The 22,092-nt window shown below is 42.5% G+C and overlaps 1 protein-coding gene across 6 annotated transcripts in view; it reads left to right on the top strand.

Annotated features, from left to right (window-relative positions):
• Nucleotides 1-22,092, top strand: part of LOC137384272 (phosphoinositide 3-kinase regulatory subunit 6-like) — a 126,330-nt gene that overhangs the window by 55,067 nt on the left and 49,171 nt on the right. For all 6 annotated transcript variants that reach the window (XM_068058053.1, XM_068058054.1, XM_068058057.1 and 3 more), the window contains 3 exons: nt 5,658-5,727; nt 15,849-16,032; nt 20,238-20,394. In XM_068058053.1, coding sequence (XP_067914154.1) covers nt 5,658-5,727; nt 15,849-16,032; nt 20,238-20,394 — 411 coding nt within the window. The remainder of the gene's footprint in view (nt 1-5,657; nt 5,728-15,848; nt 16,033-20,237; nt 20,395-22,092) is intronic.

Below are 22,092 nucleotides of genomic sequence, written 5' to 3'. Positions count from 1 at the left end.
GCTTGCCTGACTAATGGAGAGGCAGATGTGTGGAAGGGAATCTCCCCACTTGGCTTCAGTAAACCTGCAAGTCAATGTTCCAATAGACAACTTGGTCCTAGTTGGACAAATAGTAAGAGGTTTACCCGTATTCTGTGCTTTAGGCTAATTTTTATATATACATAACATTATCCTAATGAACTACCACAACAGAAATACATTTCTATCTAGGTAAATAAAATATAAATTAATCAGGGTCACACTAAATGCAGTAATCTAACATGCATAATTATATTTATTATTTATTTATCAGCAGCTAGTTTTATAAAGTTAACAATCCTTATTTGGAGGGCTAATTAAGAAAACTATTGAAACCACTTTCTGTATAGTCAGTCCCTGCACTACCTGATGAATTTTTACTCATCTGATCATACTATACAAATGTATTTCTGTAGCAGTATTTTATCAAGGTAAAAGTTTGTAAGCAGCAGGGTTTGGCATGTATAATTAAAGTGATCACTTGCTCATTAGCATCTAGTTACAACCCACCAAAAGATGGGGTAATCTGTATAATGAGAAGGAAAAATGTTCACCTACACTTAGCACAAAGAGTCAAAAGATTATTTGGCATAAATAGCAGGAGTTCTTACTTTTAGTGAATATTGTATTTAACAAATGGGGGTGTGGGGCGGGGGGGTTGGTGGTGTGACTATAGAACCTCATCCTCGCCACGGAATCTGGCAATGAGTAAGAAAAGTTGATCGAAACAGGGTGAAGTACGGTGGGACTCTTTATGTCCTGGGCTGCTTTGGTTACCGTGAAGGCCTGTTAGGAACCCTAGATGTAATCAGCAGACGGGGCTCTGGCAAACAAGTCCTCAACAGTAGAACAGGCGGAGGAAGATGTGCCATCTGAAATATCTCAATGGCTGTTCTGGCGGATGAAGGCTGCAGCAGAACAAGACCCCTCAATTGCTATTGGATCAAGGTGTTGTTCTGTCAAGATACGTGTGGAAGCTGGTGTGCAACAGTTTCTCCACGTTAAAAGATGTCACGCACAGGCGTCTTTCTTTCTGAGTACATCCTCCAAGCCCTTCGGTGTTTAGCAAATGGTGACGGGAGCAGGATTGTGTTGTCTGGAAGCCATGATCTGGCACGGAGGTGGCAGATACAGGATGGGTCATCTCGCACTTGGATGAGGCAGGGGTGCCTTTCGACATCTGTAACTGCGACTGAGCAGTCCTCTTTAGGATCCACTCTGCTCGCACCTTATTGGGGAGGAGGCTAGAAAAGGTGCCCTAAACATAGTCTGCCTCACCACTCCTGACTGGATGGTCACGTCTAGAGGGATCACCTTCTGTGGTAGAAACACACAAAAGACACAAGTAGTAAAGATTGGGACCTGGAACATCAGGACCCTAATGGACACACCCACGAGTGAATGCCCGAAGCATTGCACTGCGTTTGTTGCCCAGGAACTCCGGCGATATGATATCGACATTGCTGCTCTGCGTGAGACCCAGCGAGCTGGAGAAGGGTAGCTCAAGGAACATCGAGACGGCTATACTTTGTTCTGGAAGGGAAAATCAGAAGAACAACGCCGAATTCACGGAGTTGGATTTGCCATCAGGAATGAACTTGTCAACCAGCTTCATGAATTCCCTCTTGGAACTAATGAGCACCTCATGACTCTTCATCTCTAACGGGGCTAGGAGCCAATGATCAGTGCATATGCCCCAACTCTAGATGCTGACGAAGAAACCAAGGAAGATTTCTGTGCCAAACTTGACCAAGCTCTCTCTGGGGTTCTGAAGCAGGACAGGCTTCTTCTTCTCAGAGACTTCAATGCTAGAGTTGGAAGAGATTCCAATCTCTGGAATGGAACCATTGGCAGGGAAGGATTTGGAAATGCCAACTCTAATGGCAACCTTCTCCTTACCAAATGTGCATAACATGGGCTTATCATCAACAATACCCTGTTCCGCCAGAAGAACAAATACAAAACGTCATGGCAACACCCATGGTCCAAACACTAGCAGCTGATCAATTACGCATCGTCTGTGCCCGGAATCGCAAAAATGTTCGCATCACGAGAGCAATGACAGGAGCTGATGACTGCTGGACCGATTACCGACTTATTTGTTCAATCAAGTCCATCAAACTGGCTCCCAAAAGCCGGATGCAACAGAAGAGATGTCCACGAAAGAGCAACGCGAAGCTCTGAAGGATCCAATCAAAAGAGACTGATTCTAACAATGCCTTAGGGAAAAAAACTTTTAAACTTCAATCAAGAACAGAAGAAGATTTTCCACAGTGCTTGGGACGTCCTTAAGTCCAATATCATCAATGCCTGCAAAGATACACTTGGATTTTCTGTCAGGAAACATCAGGACTGGTTTGATGAAAATGAACAGGACATCAATGAACTGATTGATCACAAGCGCAAGATTTTCTGTGCCTTGCAGAGTGAGCCAAACTCAAAGCAAAAGAAACTGGCTGACCAACGAGCAAAGATAGAGGTACAAAGGAGCACTCGGACTATGAAGAAGAGGTGGTGGGCAGACAAGGCAAAGGAAATGCAGCATCTTGTTGATATGAATTATATCCATGGCTTCTTCATGGCCACCAAGACCATTTATGGCCCAAGTACTCAAGGACCAGTTCCTTTGAGGCCGAAGGATGGGGGAGATCTGATCAAGGAAAGGGAAGCTGTCAACGCCCATTGGAGGGAGCATTTTGAAGACAGTTTCAATCAAGAATCCATTATTGACAAGAGTGTTTTCAACTCCATCCCACAACATCCAGCTGGAGGTGAGCTCGGAACTCCACCAAAGCCTATGGAGGCGATGAAAGCCATCACACAAATGAAGAACATCAAAGCAGGAGGAGGTGATGGAATCCCCGCTGAAATCTTTAATCATGGAGGAGAGGAACAAACATTACAACTCCACACCCTATTCTACAGATCTGGAATGAAAAGGAAATCCCGAATGATCTCAAGGATGCTTTGATTGTGACAATCTTCAAAAAAGGGGACAAATCTAACTGTGGAAATTACAGAGGCATCTCCCTGCTCTCCATTGCAGGAAAGAACCCTTCTGAACTGCCTCATTACACTTGCTGAAGAGCTACTCCCCGAATCTCAATGTGGATTTCGGCCATCAAGAGGCACTGCTGACATGATTCTCACAGCTCGACAACTACAAGAAAAATGTCACGAACAACATCAACCTCTCCACGTAGTATTTTTTGACTTGACAAAGGTCTCCGTCTCTGTAAATCGTGAGGCACTCAGGAAGAACCTGTTGAAGTATGGATGTCCTCCAAAATTCGTCACCATCCTTCGCCTGTTCATGATGATATGCGAGCAGTGATCCTTCGCAGTGGATCCATTACAAATCCCTTTGAGGTTAAGACAGGAGTTAAACAATGTTGTGTCATCGCCCCAACTTTTTTTTTCGATCTACCTAGCAGCCATGCCTCATCTGACTAGAGACAGGCTCCCTGCTGGAGTGCAACTTATTTATCAAATGGATGGTAAACTATTGAATCTCAAGCAACTCCAATCAAAAACTAAGACCACCCCGACTTCAGTTATTGAGCTCCAATACGCTGATGATGCTGCAGTAAGTGCTGTGTCGGAAACGGGATCTTCAGAGAATTGTCAACATATTTACTGAGGCATATGAGAAGATGGGACTTACACTCAACATTCAGAAGACTGAAGTCCTCCATCAGCAAGCTCCAAATGCACACGCCCCAGCCCCATTGATTAGGATTCATGATGAGTGCCTGGAAAATATGGAACACTTCCAGTATCTTGGAAGTTATCTTTCACAGAAGGCTGACATTGAAGGAGAAATTCAGCATCACCTGAAATCTGCTGGTGCAGCCTTTGGCCACCTGAGGAAGTGAGTGTTTGAAGATCGCAACATCAGAACTGAAACTAAGCTCATGGTCTACCACGCGGTCGTGGCTGAAACATGGACAATGTATAGGAGGCACCTCAAAGCACTGGAGTCATTTAATCAATGCTGCCTGCGGAAGATCCTACATATCAAGTGGGAGGACATGTGCACCAACATCAGTGTCCTCTCTCAAGCAGGCACCACAAGCATCGAGGCTATGATTATCTGCCATCAGCTTCGTTGGGTTGGTCATATAGTTCGAATGTCGGATACCAGGCTCCCAAAGCAGGTCTTCTTCTCCCAGCTCAGTCAGGGCAGACGCACGAGAAGAGGACAGAAGAAACACTTCAAGGATGTGCTGAAAGCCGACATGAAGAAATGCAACATTGACATCAAGTCCAGGGAGACCATCGCCCTGGACAGAATCAGAGGGAGGCATAGTCTGTGGAAAAGATCCCAGCATTTTGAGACCCAACAAAGACAAAATGAAGAGGAAAAGCAACAGTGGCAAAAAGAACAACCCATGACCCGAACTAATAATACACAATCTGACATCCCACATGACAACAAATGCCCTACATGCTATAAAGTCTGTAGATCCTGAATCGGCCTCATCAGCCATCTTCGGACTCACAGAAGACAATTCTTCCTGCCTGAGAGGGATAGCCAATAATAATAATAATAACATTTAACAAATGCTGACTTTAAAAAATTATATTATTATTTTTGAGGTGATTAATGCTTTAGTTACTCTTCTTCTACTCTGTTGTAAATTGGTCAGGTTGTAATGAGTCCAAGTCCTGATCTATAGCCTGCGCACCAAGTGATTTTACTATAAATTTATGTGTGCCTCAGTAAATGTTGCCCATCTGTGACTAGCATGACTGATGGGACAAAGATTGTCATGCTGATTTTCACTAACTGTTTCTGTCAGATGAAACTAGGAAGGACAACCTCCCTGGCTCTGTAAATATCTTTTGCAAACAAGAACATAATGATTAGATTAAACTCTTTGATTGTTATTCTCTGCAAGCTACAAAAACCTATATCATGTAGTCCTGACCACTAGCTTGGTCTTAATGCTGTTAGTTCTGGAGATGTTTAACTTTCAACGACCGGAACAGATGAAACCAAATATGTGACTGGGAAATCTTGCAACGATGGGTAAAATTATATGAGCAGTAGGATCTGATGGCAATGTATCAAAACAGCTGAAATAATTCTTAAAAATACTTGATTAATGGAGAAAAAGGCAAAAAAAAGCATTTTTCTGCACAAAGAGATTGTATGACCAACTCCTGGCCAGAGTATTGTAAGGCACGTGGAAACCCCTGGAATGGGAGAGGAGCCATTGGCTCTGCTCTGGATGGCAAGATACACCCGTTGCTATAGGGCAGAGTATCACCCTGTTGAGGCTGAGCTGTGGTGCAGTACATTATGTACTATGTCCATTCTTTATAATTCCCTCATTTGTGCCTCCTGATTATTGATAATTTTATTCTGTCAAATATGTTTTGTTACGAATGACTATGACATAATGTTGGGATCCTTAATGTTGATATTTCTCGAAATAAATACTTTAAGATCAGCTGCGTGCATGATTTTCAATAAAGATGTTTCAGAACTTTAATGGTCTGCCCTAGATATCACCAAACTTATATTGATAGGCACTGAGCTTAGATAAAATAGTTTTATGATAGTTATAGATATGCACCAGCATCTCTTAATTTTGAACTTAATGGTATCTAATGAAAGCCCGTTATTTTTGCAGGTGTATTGTACCAAAAGTTAGTTATTTCTGAACATGGACTGAAAAATACCGCATTTCCACACTGGGAAAAGTAAGTACAATCAAATAGATGATAACTGGATAAGCTGTCTATAATATAAATGGCAATAATGTGGCATATCTCAGAGAGGGCTTTGATGTCATTTATATGTAAGGGGCAGTCTACATGGCCCCTGCTGGGGAATAATGCCAGCCTGGGGTTGGAGAGAGAAAAACAGCTTTTCTCACATTTTTCATGTAGGGCAGTTTCTAACATCATAACCAGCCAAATGGCATTGTATCCTCAGGAATCTTTTAAGTGTCTTTTACAGCATCAAATTACTACTGTATAGAACCTGTGGAGATTTCATATTTATCTGTTCTGATGCAAATCTCTATTGCAGTAAGCAGGCTGCTATCAAATGTATCAGCCTGTTGCGAGGTTTTTAACTTCTCAGTGGTTAGATGTAATAGAGTAACTAGAGCACTAGCACTGGAGTTCATTAAAGACATTTTGCAGAGTACAGTCCGTTCATGTAGGGTAGATGTTTGACACAGTTAAGGAGAGAAGAAGTACAGCAGCCGTATATCTGCAATAGACTGAGAAATGACGTCCACAGAAGACAGATTTTATTTTGAAGAACAAAAGGATGATGTGAGAAGCAGAGCACAAGGAAGGGACATTGAAACAGACACTGAAATTAAGCAACAAAACAAATGAAAACAAATAGAATGTGTTGAACACTCGTAAGAAACAGACACATGGCTCTATCGGAATAGTCATAGAGAGAACCATCAAGATTTTAGTTTCACTGCCTTGATAGATCAGTAGGCGCTTTGCAATTTCTCTGTGTCAAGTATTCTGCATTGCTGTATGCCTTGTACAACTCTGCATTCAAAAAGATCTGGACATGGAGATTCCTGGGAAGGTGGCCTCAGCTGTTGTGGAGGGAGACAGATTGGAGTAGAGCATCACTTGGAGGATTCCTGAGTGACTGTTGCATCGTGAAAGATGGTTGGCTACTCCTGTGCTACAAAATACTTAAATGTGATTCAGGTCTTCTCCTTTCACAGCAGCTTGGTTCTATGAAGGAGCTGCTGGCTGTATCTCTGGAGTTTCTGCCTAGGCCAACTGGTGTTGCAGACTTCAGTGTAGCTGGCACATGCTACATTGATTCCTGCAATGAGGATAAATCATTCCTGATATCGTAAATAAGGGCTAAGGACTTCAGTCACACCTGTCAGTTACTGCATATCCTTGGAGACTGACCTCAGAAACTTAACATAGGTGTGATATTCCTAGTTTTCATGTGTTAACCCATGGGTTCTATGACTTAAAGCCTTCTCTTTGGCCTCCACAGAGAAGGTGGTCACCCACTCCCTATTCCTTGAAGTGCCTTGTGCTGACATTTTCACCTTCGCTCTCAAAGTCTACTGGATGAATGTGTCTAAGCTGGTGCATGGGTATGCAAAAGGAGGGGGCACCATCAAGGTGTTGGGGCAGAGGAACATGAGATAGGATCTTGCTCTAGGTACTCCAATATGGCCTGGTCTTTTTAATCCTCTTGCTTATGTTGGTATAATCAATGAGGAGGAAATTACTCTACTTCTCCCCTTGATTATCCTCTATTACTCTGATGGGTCTGTAGGAAAGGAATATAGAAGTTCAGAGGGTTGCCAAGGTAGATGGCTGGGGATGCTCCCACTAAACTGTAGCCTCAATGTCTCAACAATCTTGTCATCTCCCACTGCTAGAGGTGTGTCCTGCAGAATCTCAATAACCTGCTGTGTATCTGCTCTCTAATGTCTGAGATGTTGGTTCCAATCCTCTGTCCTTCTGCTGTAACAAAGTAGAATGAACTAGGCTTTGGTTCACAGTTTCAGGATATCTCTTAAGTGACAGTGGACAACTGAATCTGGTGGTATCATACTGTTAAATTGGGCTTTTAAGGGTCTGCATGGGAGTAATTACTATGGGAATATATGTTTTAAAATCCTGAATTAGTGACCATCCCTTAAGCATAATGCAGTATGAAGAGTTATTTATGCTTCTATTAATTTGAGTGTGAACAGGGTGCTGATGCCCATGAAGGAAAAAAAGGTAGAGCTGTCATACTGTTTACCTTGCCTGCTCTTGTCAGGCCATTGAATGTTTTCTGGCACTGATCTACAGTCCTGGGGGTCAGAGATGGCAGTGAATGCCACAGCCACCTCCCTTCATGTAGCATGCAAGACACTTTCTTGAGATTTCCTCCTATGGGCACCCAGCAGAATGTGTCTGATTTCTATTTCGTCCAGAGTTGCAGATCAGTGTCATTCAAATTCTGTGCTTTTTGTTCGCTGTCTTTCAATACACTGCTCCAATCTTTGGATATCTCTGCCAGACACTCAAAATTGAAGACATGCTTTAAAAAAGCCACAAAACCACATGAACTTTCTCTGACATAAACCTGACTCTCAATTTTGCAACATGTTTAATAGGTATTTACTACTCCCCCTAATATTACTAATGTTACTATTTTAAGTGCTTATAAAGGCTTCCTTTACAAATTTCCACCCACACCCCCAAGTACAGTCCGACCATGTTACACAGGAGCAATGTGCTACTGAAACACCATTGGGAATTTAATGTATCTGACTGCACAACACCAGCATAAATGACCTTGTTGATGTTCTGGGCTATTCTCCCTTGTGGGCATTCTTTCCCCTTGCTAATTTGCTTCCACATCTAGATGTTCACGAATCTGTTTCTCTGCTATTTCTTCCCCGTTTTGAAAAAAAGGTCTATTCTCTTTCTCCGAGAGGTTTGTCTTCTCTGATTATCTCTTGTTTAGAGTAGAAAAAACTATTTTCCCCACAGAATAATGGAGATGTGGAACAAATTTCAAGAGGGTGGAGTTGAGTTGGAATCAGTTGGCACTTCTTAATAAAAATGAGCTGGATCAATATCATTTCAGAACCAGGACTGATGTTTATTAAACAAAACTGCTTTCTTTTCAGGAAAGACTGAGGAAGGAAATTAATTTAAGAAAGGTTGTAGAGATAAGCCAGGGAACTACAGACCAGTGAGTCTCACGTCAGTGGTAGGGAAACTACTGGAGAAAATTCTGAAGGAGAGAATCTATCTCCACTTGGAGAGGCAAAATTTGATTAGGAATAGTCAGCATGGCTTCGTCAGAGGGAGGTCATGCCTAACAAATTTGATTGAATTTTTTGAGCATGTGACCAGGTGTGAAGATGAGGGTAATGCAGTTGATGTAGTTTACATGGATTTCAGCAAAGCCTTTGACAAGGTCCCACATGGGAGACTTGTCAAGAAAGCAAATGCACATGGGATGCAAGGTAACTTGATAAAGTGGATTCAAAATTGGCTTAGCTGTAGGAGACAGAGAGTGATGACAGACAGCTGTTTTAGTGACTGGAAGCCAGTGTCCAGTGGCGTACCACAGGGATCTGTGCTGGGTCCCCTATTGCTTGTCATTTATATGAACGACATAGATGACTATGTGGGGGGTAGGATCAGTAAGTTCGCGGATGACACAAAGATTGGCCGAGTGGTTAACAGTGAGGTGGAGTGTCTTAAGTTACAGGAAGATATAAATGGGATGGTCAAAAGGGCAGAAAAGTGGCAGATGGAATTTAATGCTGAAAAGTGTGAGGTGATACACTTTGGAAGGAGTAATGTGACACGGAAGTATTCAATGAATGGCCTGACACTGGGAAGTTCTGAGGAACAAAGGGACCTTGGCGTCTTTGTCCATAGATCTCTGAAGGCAGAAGGGTGGTGAAAAAGGCATATGAGACAACTTGCCTTTATCAATCGAGGCATAGATTACAAAAGCAGGGAGGTCATGTTGGAGTTGTACAGAACTTTGGTAAGGCCACAGCTGGAGTACTGTGTGCAATTCTGGTTGCCACATTATAGGAAGGATGTGATTGCATTGGAGGGGGTGCAGAGGCGATTCACCAGGATGTTGCCTGGGATGGAACATTTAAGCTATGAAGAGAGGTTGGATAGGCTTGGGTTGTTTTCACTGGAGCAGAGAAGACTGAGGGGTGACCTGATCGAGGTGTACAAGATTATGAGGGGCATGGACATGGTGGATAGGGAGCAGGTGTTCCCCTTAGTTGAAGGGTCAGTTACGAGGGGTCACAAGTTTAAGGTGAGGGGCGGGAGGTTTAAGGGGGACTTGAGGAAGAACTTTTTTACCCAGAGGGTGGTGACGGTCTGGAATGCCCTGCCTGGGAGGGTGGTAGAGGCAGGTTGCCTCACATCCTTTAAAAAATACCTGGATGAGCACTTGGTACGTTATAACATTCAAGGCTATGGGCCAAGTGCTGGCAAATGGGATTAGGTAGACAGGTCAGGTGTTTTAATGTATCGGTGCAGACTCGATGGGCCGAAGGGCCTCTTCAGCACTGTATTATTCTGTGATTCTGTGAATGTTCCCTAAAGTAGGGACTTTACAGGTGGTGTGTGAGGGAAGTCTGTAATTGAATAATTACATATTAACTCCGGATAGAGTGGTTTGCGTGGACTTGAGTGGACTTTCCTGGATTGGTTTATGTTCTTCTTTTCTGTCTTCCTTCTCGGTTTCTGTTCCTGTGTTACAAACAGCTTCTCTTTCAACCATTTTCTGACAACTCAGACAGTTGGTGTTGTTCACTTGCCTAGTTTGCTAAGACTTGTATTTTTCTTTGCACCAGGAGAATATATCTGAGCCTATTTCTATAATAGTACCAGCTTCCTTTTAGTCAAAGCTTATCCTTTTAATATTTCTTACGTCGTACTCCTCGGGATTGCATTATTCCTTATCCAGTAAATTAATTGTAATAGTCTACAGAGATGTCATAGCTATATACTATATTTTATCTAAATATTATCTGTAGTTCATAAATAAAATGATTTTGGATATTTTTATTAAATGAAGTAATAAAGCTGGGGAATTTGAATTCAATTCATTAATAAAACTGGAATAAAATGCGAGACTCATTAATAATGCTCATAAAATTATCAGATTGTCGTAAAAACCCATCTAATTCACTAATGTCCTTTAGGGGAGGAAATCTGATGTTCTTACCCAGTCTGGCCTACAAGTGACTTCAGACCCACAGCAACGTGATTGACTGTTAACTGCCCTCTGAAACGGCCTAGCAAGCCACTCAGTTGTATGAAACCGTGACAAAAAAGTCAAATAAGAATAAAACTGGATGGACCACCCAGCATCGATCCAGGCACAGGAAACGATAAAGGCACACCTTGCCCAATCAGCCCTGTAAAGTCTTCCTCACCAAGGTCTGAGGACCTGTGCCAAAATTGGGAGAGTTGTCCCACAGACTAATCAAGCAACAGCCTGACATAATCATACTCACTGAGTCATACCTTACAGCCAATGTCCCAGACTCTTCCATCGCCATGTCTCGATACATCCTGTCCCAGCGGCAAGATAGACCCACCAGAGGTAGGGGCACAGTGGTAAACAGTCGGGAGATAGTGGCCCTGGGAGTCCTCAACATTTACTCCAGACCTCATGAAGACTTATGGCATCAGGTCAAACATGGGCCAGGAAACCTCCAGCTGATTACCACCTACCACCTTCCCTCAGCTGATGAATCAGTGCTCCTCAATGTTGAACACCACTTGAAAGAAGCACTGAGGGTAGCAAGAGCAGAAAATGTACTCTGGGTGGGGGATTTCAATGTCCATCACCAAGAATGGCTCAGTAGCACCTCAAATAGCCGAGCTGGCCGAGTCCTGAAGGACATATCTGCGGCAGGTGATGAGAGAACCAAGAGGGAAAAGCCTACTTGACCTCGCCCTCACCAGTCTACCTGTCGCAGATGCATCTGCCCATGACAGTATTGGTAGGAGTGACCTTGTGGAGACAAAATCCCATCTTCACACTGAAAATACACTAGATCTTGTTTTGTGGCACTGTTACCATGCTACATTGGATACATTCAAAACGATCAAAATTGGGCAGCCACAAGGCGCTGTGGGCCATCAGCAGCAGCAGAATTGTACTCAAACACAAGCTGTAACCCCATAGCCTGGCATATCCCCTACTCTACTATTACCATCAAGCCAGGGGATCAACCCTGGTTCAATGTGGAATGTAGCAGAGCATGCCAGGACCAGCACCAGGCATACCTGAAAATGAGATGCTAACCTGGTGAAGCTGTACATAGGTCTGCATGCATGCTAAACAGTGGAAGCAGCATTCTATAGACCGAGCTAAGCGATCATACAACCAATGGATCAGATCAAAGCTCTGCAGGCCAGCCACACCCAGTCATGAATGGAGATGGGCAATTAAACAGCCAACTGGGTGCTTGATTAACCCCATCCTCAATGATGGTGGAGCCCAGCAGGTCAGTGCAAAAGGCAAGGCTGAAACATGTGCAACCATCTTCAGCCCGAAGTGCGGAGTGGATGATTCATCTCGGCCTCCTCCTGAGGTCCCCACCATCATAGATGTCAGTCTTCAGCTAATTCGATTCACTCCATGTGATATCAAGAAATGGCTGAAGACGCTGCAAAGGCTATGGGCCATGACAACATCCCGGCTGTAGTACTGAAGGCTTGCACTCCAGAACTAGTTGTGCCCCTAGCCAAACTGTTCCAGTACAACTGCAACATAGGCACCTACTGACAATGTGGAAATTTTTTTAAAATTATTTATTTAGAGATACAGCACTGAAACAGGCCCTTCAGCCCACCGAGTCTGTGCCGACCAAGAACCACCCATTTATACTAACCCTACAGTAATCCCATATTCCCTACCACCTACCTACACTAGGGGCAATTTACAATGGCCAATTTACCTATCACCTGCAAGTCTTTGGCGGTGGGAGGAAACCGGAGCACCCGGCAAAAACCCACACGGTCACAGGGAGAACTTGCAATCTCCGCACAGGCAGTACCCAGAATCAAACCCGGGTCCCTGGAGCTGTGAGACTGCGGTGCTAACCACTGCGCCACTGTGGCGCCCGGTAATTGCCCAGCTATGCCCTGTACACAAAAAGCAGGACAAATCCAATCCAGCCAATTACTGTCCTATCTGTCTACTCTTCATCATCAGCAAAGTGATGGAAGGTGTCATCGACAGTGCTATCAAGCGGCACTTAAACAGCCCACCGATGCTCAATTTGGGTTCCATCAGGGCCACTTGGCTCCACACCTCATTACAGCCTTGGTTCAAACATGACAAAAGAGCTAAATTCCAAAGGTGAGGTGACAAGGACTTCCCTTGACATCAAGGTAGCATTTGACCAAGTGTGGCATCAAGGAGCTATGGCAAAACTGGAGTCAATGCGAATCGGGGAAAACTCTCCACTGCTTGGAGTCATATGAAGCACTAAGGAAGATGGTTGTGGTTGTGGAGGTCAATCATCTTAGCCCCAGGGCATCACTGTAGAAATTCCTCAGGGTAGTGTCCTAGGCTCAACCATCTTCAACAGCTTGATCAATGACGTTCCCTCCAACATAAGGTCAGAAATAAGGATATTCACTGATGATTGCAGAGTGTTCAGTACCATTCGCAATTCATCAGATACTAAAGCAATCCATGCCTGCATGCAGCAAAGGCTGGACAACATTCAGGCTTGGGCTAATAAGTGACAAGAAACATTCACGCCACACAAGTGCTAGACAAGTACCATTTCCAACAAGAGAGAATCTAACCATTTCCCTTTAACATTCAATGGCATTCTCATCACTGAATCCCCTACCATCAACATCCTGGGGGTTACATTGATCAGAAGCTTAACTGGACCATTGACATAAATACTGTTGCTACAAGAGCAGGTCAGAGGCTAGGAATTCTGTGGTAAGTAACTCATCCCTTGACTTCTCAAAACCTTTCCACCATCTATGAGGCACAAGTCAGGAGTGTGATGGAATACTCTCCACTTGCCTGGATAAGTGCAGCTCCAACAACACTCAAGAAACTTGACCTCATCCAAGACAAAACAGCCTACTTGATTGGCACCCCATTTACCACAATAAACATTCACTCCCTCCACCACCGGTGCACAGAGGCAGAAATGTGTACAGTCTATAACATGCCCTGCAGCAACTCACCAAGGCTCCTTCAACAGCACCTTCCAAACCCACAACCTCTGCTATCTAGAAGGACAAGGGCAGCAGACACATGGGAACACCACTGCCTGCAAGTTTCCCTCCAAGTCGCACACCATCCTAACTTGGAACTATATCGCCTTTCCTTGATCGTCACTGGGTCAAAATCCTGGAACTCCCTCCCTAACAGCACTGTGGATGTACCTACCCCACATGGACTGCAGTGGCTCACCAGCACCACCTTTTCAAGGGAAATTAGGGATGGGCAATAAATGCCGGCCTGGTCAGTGATGCTCACATCCCAGGAACAAATGAAAGGTTATGTTTTCACATGTTGGAGATGGAATTCCAAAGTGCCTGAGTTTACATTGTAAACTCCATTTAATTTTCTGTAACATCATCTTTCTGCTTCTTTGGGCACTTCCCCTGTTTTTTTTTTAGAAAGAATTGTTTTGACTTACTTGCATCTCCGTGATGGGCAGTTTTCTTTTACATCTTGATTGTTGTTCTTGTGTAACTGTAAAAAGATTTCAGATATGTGACATTACCCAACTTATTTTGTTCAAAATCCAAGGGCAAATAATTAAAGTACAGGATACCAGTAAGGTTGAAATAGTAAATGAGAAGATAAAATACATTAGAAAATAATTGGGTGATACTAAGGTTGTACTTTAAAAGATTGTAGGAACAAAGAAAAACTGAGGAATGTGATGAGTTCCACAGTTTTTAAATCCTGGGAAAGAATTAGTGAAGAGTAGGAAATTGTCTGAGGAGCCTCGATTCCAACACAGTGGGGATGCCAGGATGAGAACAGTGTATAGCTGTCGTATTTGAATCTTATAAGAAGTAACTGACTGTGGTAGGAACAACAAAATGGGGTAAGACACAAAAGATTACGAGAAAGAAAAACATTAGAAGTAAGAGATAAAGGGGTGTAAAGGTTCTGGGTCTTATTTGGGTTCTTGGAACAAGACAAAACGATTGCAAACAGTAGATTCGATAAAATGAATTGTAGGATTTATTAAGTAACAAAACGATACTTAACCAGGCGATAGTTTACAAGCCACACACGGTCTTTACTAACTGCAGCGCTTGGACATAGAACGATGCTAGTTCTGGCCTCTTCTTACTTCTTTCTTCGTTTTCTTTCCTCTTTTCTTCTCCGGTAAATCTGTGTGTCAAAGGCTGCTACACACAGATTTATAACCCTTTCTTGGAGGTTTAACACTTCTAACCGAATGATCCTCCCCAGTTCTTCTGATCAGTCTCGGGTGCAGTGATCACTTTCTATTGGCTTCTTAAAGTGACAGACACCTGGGGCAGTACTATCCACTACACAGTCCCTTTATTCTCTAGAGTTAAGTGTTAAGAGCCTGGGGGAGACCACATGATTTCCAAGAATCAGAACTCTGGGGAAAATCACATGGTTTCCAGGAAAAGGGTTTGCACTTCTTATATTGTCTTATAAATGAAAAATTATTAGGGACGAATAATGCTTTCAATCATGGCAAAAAGTAAGAGGGTACATAATGTATAAAAATATGGTGTATAAAATATGGCAGCAAGATTTCAAAATGCACTTGATTGATACATGTGCATGGCTAAATGTATGGGTACACAGTTCATATTCTTACAGGGGGTTTATTTGGATAGCCACACGAATGGGCACCGGATTGCGACGTGTCCAGCATGCTTCACTTCAGAAGTGTGTGCACGTGGCTTGGACGGCATTTTGGATGTCAAACAGCACTTTTGCCCAAACAACAGGCACTACTGAGCCCAATGTTTCGCCCATTATTTATTTGTTGGCATGCATTTTCCCCTATCTGGTATGTGAGTGCAAGCGAGTTGTTGCTCCTTCCAGAATAGGAAAAAGTCTTAAATGGACTTGGGTTTATCGGGCGTTCAGCCTCATTAGCTTAATTTCGGAGAAATATTTGATACCTAAAATTTGATAAATAAATGTATTACTTTATTTGAAGTGGGATGTTTCTGATTGATATACAGCTTTAAAAAATTAAGCAAAGTTTATATGACATTATACCTTTAAAGGGTAGATAGTGATTGTCAAAAGGAGTTGAAATTCTTTGAAAAGATTCATCTTTCTCTCTCAGGATTTTCATATTTGCCGATCCTGATCTTATCTCTGAAGAAGTCTGCAATGCTCTTTGCAATGAGATCCATTCAATGAACCCAAATGAGATATCCACTGTTAATATGGGTCATGTTATAAAACATACCATACAAGCAGCCCTGGGAGAAACCTGCAATATCAACAGACTGGATGAGGTCTTGCAGGTCAGTATGGTGTTCAAAATGAATCTTTTCATTTGTAGAGTATTGAATAGCACGGGTAATTTTAAAGGGCCGGTTCATATCTGCAGTCGAGACTTTGATCTGTTGTAATATTCCAACTAATTAAACTTAAGACAATACCACACTGGAACCACACGGACAGAAATTATATATTATGATGATTCATCTCAATGCAGGATTCTCCCACTCTTCTGTCATAATTCTGGTAGAAGAGCTGCTTATGCCATTCTACCGAGGTTTTGCAGCTCTTGTGCCAAAGTTGTGGCAGAGAAGTGGTAGAACTCCTAAAAAAAATTCACCCCCAATACGTATATTAGTCAATCCTTTGTGGCATTACACATGTGGAAACAAGAGGAAGTGTCGTCTTCAAGTGAAGAAGGGTTAGAGCATGGGGGAGTATTTGGGCCACAGGACACAGTCCCCATTTTAAGTCTGTCCTTTCAGTTTATAACATTTGCAGAACACAAAACAAAGGCTACAACAGGTGCATAATAAGATCACATTCATTTTTCTCTCATATACATATATATGTAGCCTCTTTGTTTACTAACATTCAATATGAATTTCACCTTTGTAAAGCTTTTGAATTTACTCTAGCTTTTCTTGAAATAATTTTCAAAATCCTTTCAGCAGAAAATATTCCTCAGTGTAGATGATTGAACAGTTACGATGTATCCGAGGAAATTAGGTGCAATCTATGCTCAGACAACACAATGCAAATTCAGCTCACAGCTCTAGCTAAAAATGTTAACTTCTGGGAAAATCTGAAACCTTTAAGTCAAAAAAAATCAATGAAGGAATTAAAATGACATAGAGGACAGTTTAATGGATACATGTAAACATGTGTGAAATTTGTTACTTTTAAAATATTTTATTTAATGAAGCCCTTACTTGGAACATTAAAGATATTAAATTATTAAGGTGAGGGAAAGGGCTGCTGAAAAAACAGATTTACAAAGCACTTGGATAGAACTGTGGGCGACACATCTGCGTGGGTGCTTTGAAATGCTGATAGAAAAGTTTATAGTAGATAAAACTGACACAAAAAGTGCGGTGAAAAATCAAATGGCACTGATAGGAAGTGCGAGCAGATATAAGATTTTTTATGTATTACAGATGCATAGCAAGAGAGAAACGCACACAAAATCAGCAAAGAAATAGGCCCCCAAGTTTTCAGCAGTGTGAAATTGTTTCCTCCTGATGCCTTACGGGATGAGCCAAATACAACCATGAGAGGGCAGCAAAGTGAATTTAAACAGTCAGATTAACTTTTCAAAGCATTGTAAGATCCCTTAGAGTCTTTACAAAATAAATCTTTGACTTTATACATGGAGAAAATATACCCTAAGGTTTTAATTTCTCATATGAAACTAAGTGAGAATTACCTCATTATTTTCAAGTCCTTCATGATCCATCACCCTATTCTGACTTCTGATGAGAGATTCTGCACATTAAGTCATGTTCCATTACTTCCATTTTGGCACATGCTTTCTGCATGTTTCTCTGATGGTCAATGGAAAACATGGTGTGCCAGAGTAAAGGGTTTGGGAGCAATGCCTACTGAATGTATATTGACCAGGTATCTTTCTTCTCCTCCCTTTCCAGATATATTACGATGACAATTCTGTTTGTTACTTTTCATTATAATTAAATATTTACAAGAATGCAAAGGGTCTAATGTTAATGTAAATTCAAGTTGCACTTTAGTTATAAAGTTCATGATCTGGTTTGCAAATCTGGCTACCTATTGTGCTTTCTGGAATTCATATTCTAAATGATTTCTTCTTCTCAGATAGCTGTTAAAGGTTTCAAGTGAAATAAGACCTGTTAACCTCAATCACTCATCAGGTGATCTCAACCTAATATGCTATAGCTGACAGTGGAAAAACTGTCTCAAAATTTCATTAATTGAATGTCAATGACAGGGTAGGAATGGAAAAGAAAGTGAGACTTTCCCTGCAACACGGAGAGCCCACTGCCTCCCACAAATACATTGACGGCAATTCCTCCTACCCCGTTTCCTGTAAGGACTCTATTCACCCAAGTTCTTTGTCCCTATCTCATCTGTTCTGACGATGCCACCTACCATACCAGTGCTTCTGATGGGTCTTCCTTCTCGCTCAACCGAGGATTTCCTTTCACTATGATTGATAGGGCCCTCAATTGTGTCCATCCAATTTCAGGCACTCCTGCTCTCACACCTTGTCCTTCCTCCTAGAACCACAATACTCAATACTCGTCCTCACCTTTCACTCCACCAGGCTCCATATTCATTGACCATCCTCCGCCATTTCCCCCACCTCCAGTGTAATGCCACCACCAAACACATTTTCCCTTCCCTTTACGAAGGGGCCATTCCCTCCATGACATCTTGATGTAATCTTCAATCAGCCTCTCCACTTCCCATAGCACCACCAAGCCCAGGAGCTGCAGCACCTGCCCTCTTACCTCCTCCCTTCCCACCATTCAGGGCCCCAAACACATCTTGCAGGTGAAATAGTGATTTACTTGTACTTCTTTCAATTTATTCTCAGCTCACGATACCGTCTCCTCCTACAATGGGCAGTTTAAATGCAGATTAGGTGATCACTTTGCAGAACACCCCCAATCTGTCTGCAAGCATGACCCTAAGATTCCGGTTGCCTGTCCCATTCCCACTCTGACCTCTATGTCCTCGGCCTCCAATGCTGTTCTAATGAAGCTCAACGTTTTCTCAAGGAATAGCACCTCATCTTTCGATGAGGTACTTTTACGACATATCCATACTCAACATTGAGTTCAACAAGTTCAGATCATGACCACCACTTGGATTTTTTCAGACAGCAGCTTTTGAAGATAATTCAGCTATTCCCCTTAGCACCTCCTCTAGGCCCATCTTTTGCTTTCCATTTTTACTTTTTCTGCTATCATCACCTCTTGCACTGCAGCATCATCCCTTTTGTCATTTAATCTCTTCTGTGTTCCACATTGTCCCAGACCTTCCCTTTTGTTCTGCCCCTCCCCACTCCGTCCTGCCTTTTTCCTGCCTCTGAACTTGACTAAAACCTGTTAGCTCTCTAACTTTTTCCAGAAACGTTAACTTTGTTTCTCACTTCATAGATGCTGCCTGATCTGCTGAGTATTTCCAGCATTTTCTGTTTCTGCTTCAGATTTCCAGCATCTGCAGTATTTTGCTTTTTTGTACTCTGATCCTATTTGACTGCCGGTAGTCGATGCCTGAAGCTTTCTTGGTCCAGTGTTGGACAAACTCAGGAAATCTTTGCCCCAAAATCTGAAAAATAAAATTATTAAAAAATGGTCAGCAAGGTTTGATGATGTAACAAGATGACATTATGAAAAAGCTACAAATCCCATTAATTACAATTCCTGTTATATTTAACAGTTGTTTTGTAGCCTTTAGAAGAAAGTGAGGAAAGAAGACAGTAATTTTTTATTTCTTTTAACATTCTATAGCACAATCAATCACTAATTCTTTTCATTTTTGTTCTGTTGGTTCAGTGCTGTGCACTGAGGCAGAGATTAGAATAGTATAACAACTTTGCAACACATAAAGCATTTAAGACCACGTTGTTCAGGATTCGGCTTGACGGTATGGGCAGTTAATTTATTGTAAATGCTCGGTTTGCTTTTTTAACATTGAGAAATGTTGCATCATTAATGAATTGTATCTTTACAGCAGAGTGTGGGTTTTTGAGACGGTCACACATTTATCCTGCAACCCTGCTCACACCTCCTGTGTGCGAATACATTCTGAGCTATTTTCTCCCTGTTGTATGTGTCAAGTGACTGACTAGGCAAGCGGGGGGAAGGTGGGTGATGACCACAAAATCCGCTCAATCCACTAATGTTTTCCACCACAGCTAGACTGGTAGCCTCAGCAGGTCAGGGAGCATCTGTGGAGAGAGAAACAGAATTAACAGTTCAGGTCAATGGCCTTTTGTCAGAAGGCCACCGATGTTGCTAGACTTGTTGAGCATTTCCAGCATTTTCTGTTTTTATTTCAGATTTCCAACACCTGTGGAATGTTGCTTTTGTAGATTGCTATCCTTATGGCTTTCTTTGTAACTCTGAAGTATATTGAACAGGCTCATTCTTTTGGTACAATGCTAAAATTTGTTAAATATTTTGAGTTAAATAGTAATAAGCATATGATGACCACTGACTAGCAACAGCATTTTCTTTCACAGAATAAACCCCACAACGTGATTGAGCGGTATTTCCAGGAAGTGGTTTCTATCACAGAGCAGTCTTGTTTTTCACCAGAGGACGTGACTACAGCCCAGCCGAAACACATTAGCAAGTTGCAACAACTTTACAAGATAATAATTAGCTCTGCACACCAAGGTAGGTGAGGACCGATAGGATAGGAACGATTGCACTAGTTTACTGAAAGATAAACCTGCATTATCAAAAAATAAGGTTAAGATTATGAACAAATATTCACATATAATTTACTGAAAACTTTGACAGCTTGAGCCATAATGAATCTGCCAACTGCAGTAAACTGTACAATGGTATGATACAAATTTTCAGCCTTTCAGCACCCTATTACTCATTCTATGATTCTTCAGACAATGAATATGCAGTCTCAGGCAGGCATTTCAGGGATGCATTAAAGGAGGTTTACCATTTATACAAGGAGAGGGAATTAATCCATGTCCTCCTTGTGCACCAAGTAGAAGTAGAAGGGGTGGTGTGAGCAGAAGCCTGGTATCAGGTAGTCTGTGGATGCTGTAGTTTGCACTTGCCTGTCCCTTGTTAGCAAATAAGGACCCCTAAAATACACCAGCTTAGCTGTGGTTGGTTCATTGGAATGGCCACAAACTCAGCCAACCCTAGGCGGCCAGCTTCCAGACACCAATCAGGAATACTGGAGACGGATCACGGCAATTACACCAGGGAGTGACCCCACAGATTTTTAGGGCCAAGATTTGACTGCAGAGGAGTGAAATGAAGGGCAAAATATATATCTTCCAAAATATAGATAAAGACTCTAATAGCAGGTTTCCAAATGATATTGGTGTAGAAATCACTGTCCAAACATTGTATTTGTATGGCTTTTTTTAACTCACTTATGGGATGTGGATGTCCCTGCAAGGCCAGCATTTATTGCCCATCCCTAATTGCCCATGAAAAGGTGACAGTGAGATGGCTGCTTGAACCACTGCAGTCCATGTGGTGTTGGTACCTCCACAGTGCTGTCAGGTAGGGAGTTCCAGGATTTTGACCTTAGCAGTTGTGTGGCCTGAATGTTACATGCCACTTATTAGCCCAAGCCTGAATGTTGTCCAGGTCTTGCTGCATGCAGACACGGACTGCTTCATTATCTGAGGAGTTGCAAATGGAACTGAACACTGTGCAATCATCAGTGAACATCCCCACTTCTGATCTGATGATGGAGGGAAGGTCATTGATGAAACACCTGAAGATGGTTGGGCCTAGGATACTACCCTGAGGAACTCCTGCAGCAATGTCCTGGGGATGAGATGATTGCCCTCCAACAACCACAACCATCTTCCTTTGTGCTAGGTATGACTCCAACCAGTGGAGAGTTTTCCCCTTGATTTCCATTGACTTCAATTTTACTAGGGCTCCTTGATGCCACACTCAGTCAATTGTTACCTTGATGTCAAGGGCAGTCACTCTCCCCACACCTCTGAAATTCATTCATGTTTGGGTCAAGGCTGTAATGAGGTCGGCAGCTATGTGGTCCTGACAGAACTGAAACTGAACATTGGCAAGCAGATAATCGCTGAGTAAGTGGTGCTTGTTTGTACTGTCAACGACACCTTCCATCACTTTTCTAATGATCAGAGTAGGTTGATGGAACAGTAATGGCCGAAATGGATTGGATCTGCATTTTGTCGACAGGACATAGCTAGGCAATTTTCCACTTTGCTGGGTAGATGCCAGTGTTGGCGCTGTACCCGAACAGCTTGGCTAGGATAGCAGCCTGTTTTAGAGCACAAATCTTCAGTACTACAGCCAGGATGTTATTGGGGCCCGTAGCCTTAGCTGTATGCAGTGTGCTCAGCCATTTCT

This window comes from Heterodontus francisci, chromosome 26 (assembly GCF_036365525.1).
Source record: "Heterodontus francisci isolate sHetFra1 chromosome 26, sHetFra1.hap1, whole genome shotgun sequence".
NCBI lineage: Eukaryota > Metazoa > Chordata > Chondrichthyes > Heterodontiformes > Heterodontidae > Heterodontus > Heterodontus francisci.
This window is presented reverse-complemented; position numbering and strand designations above follow the sequence as displayed.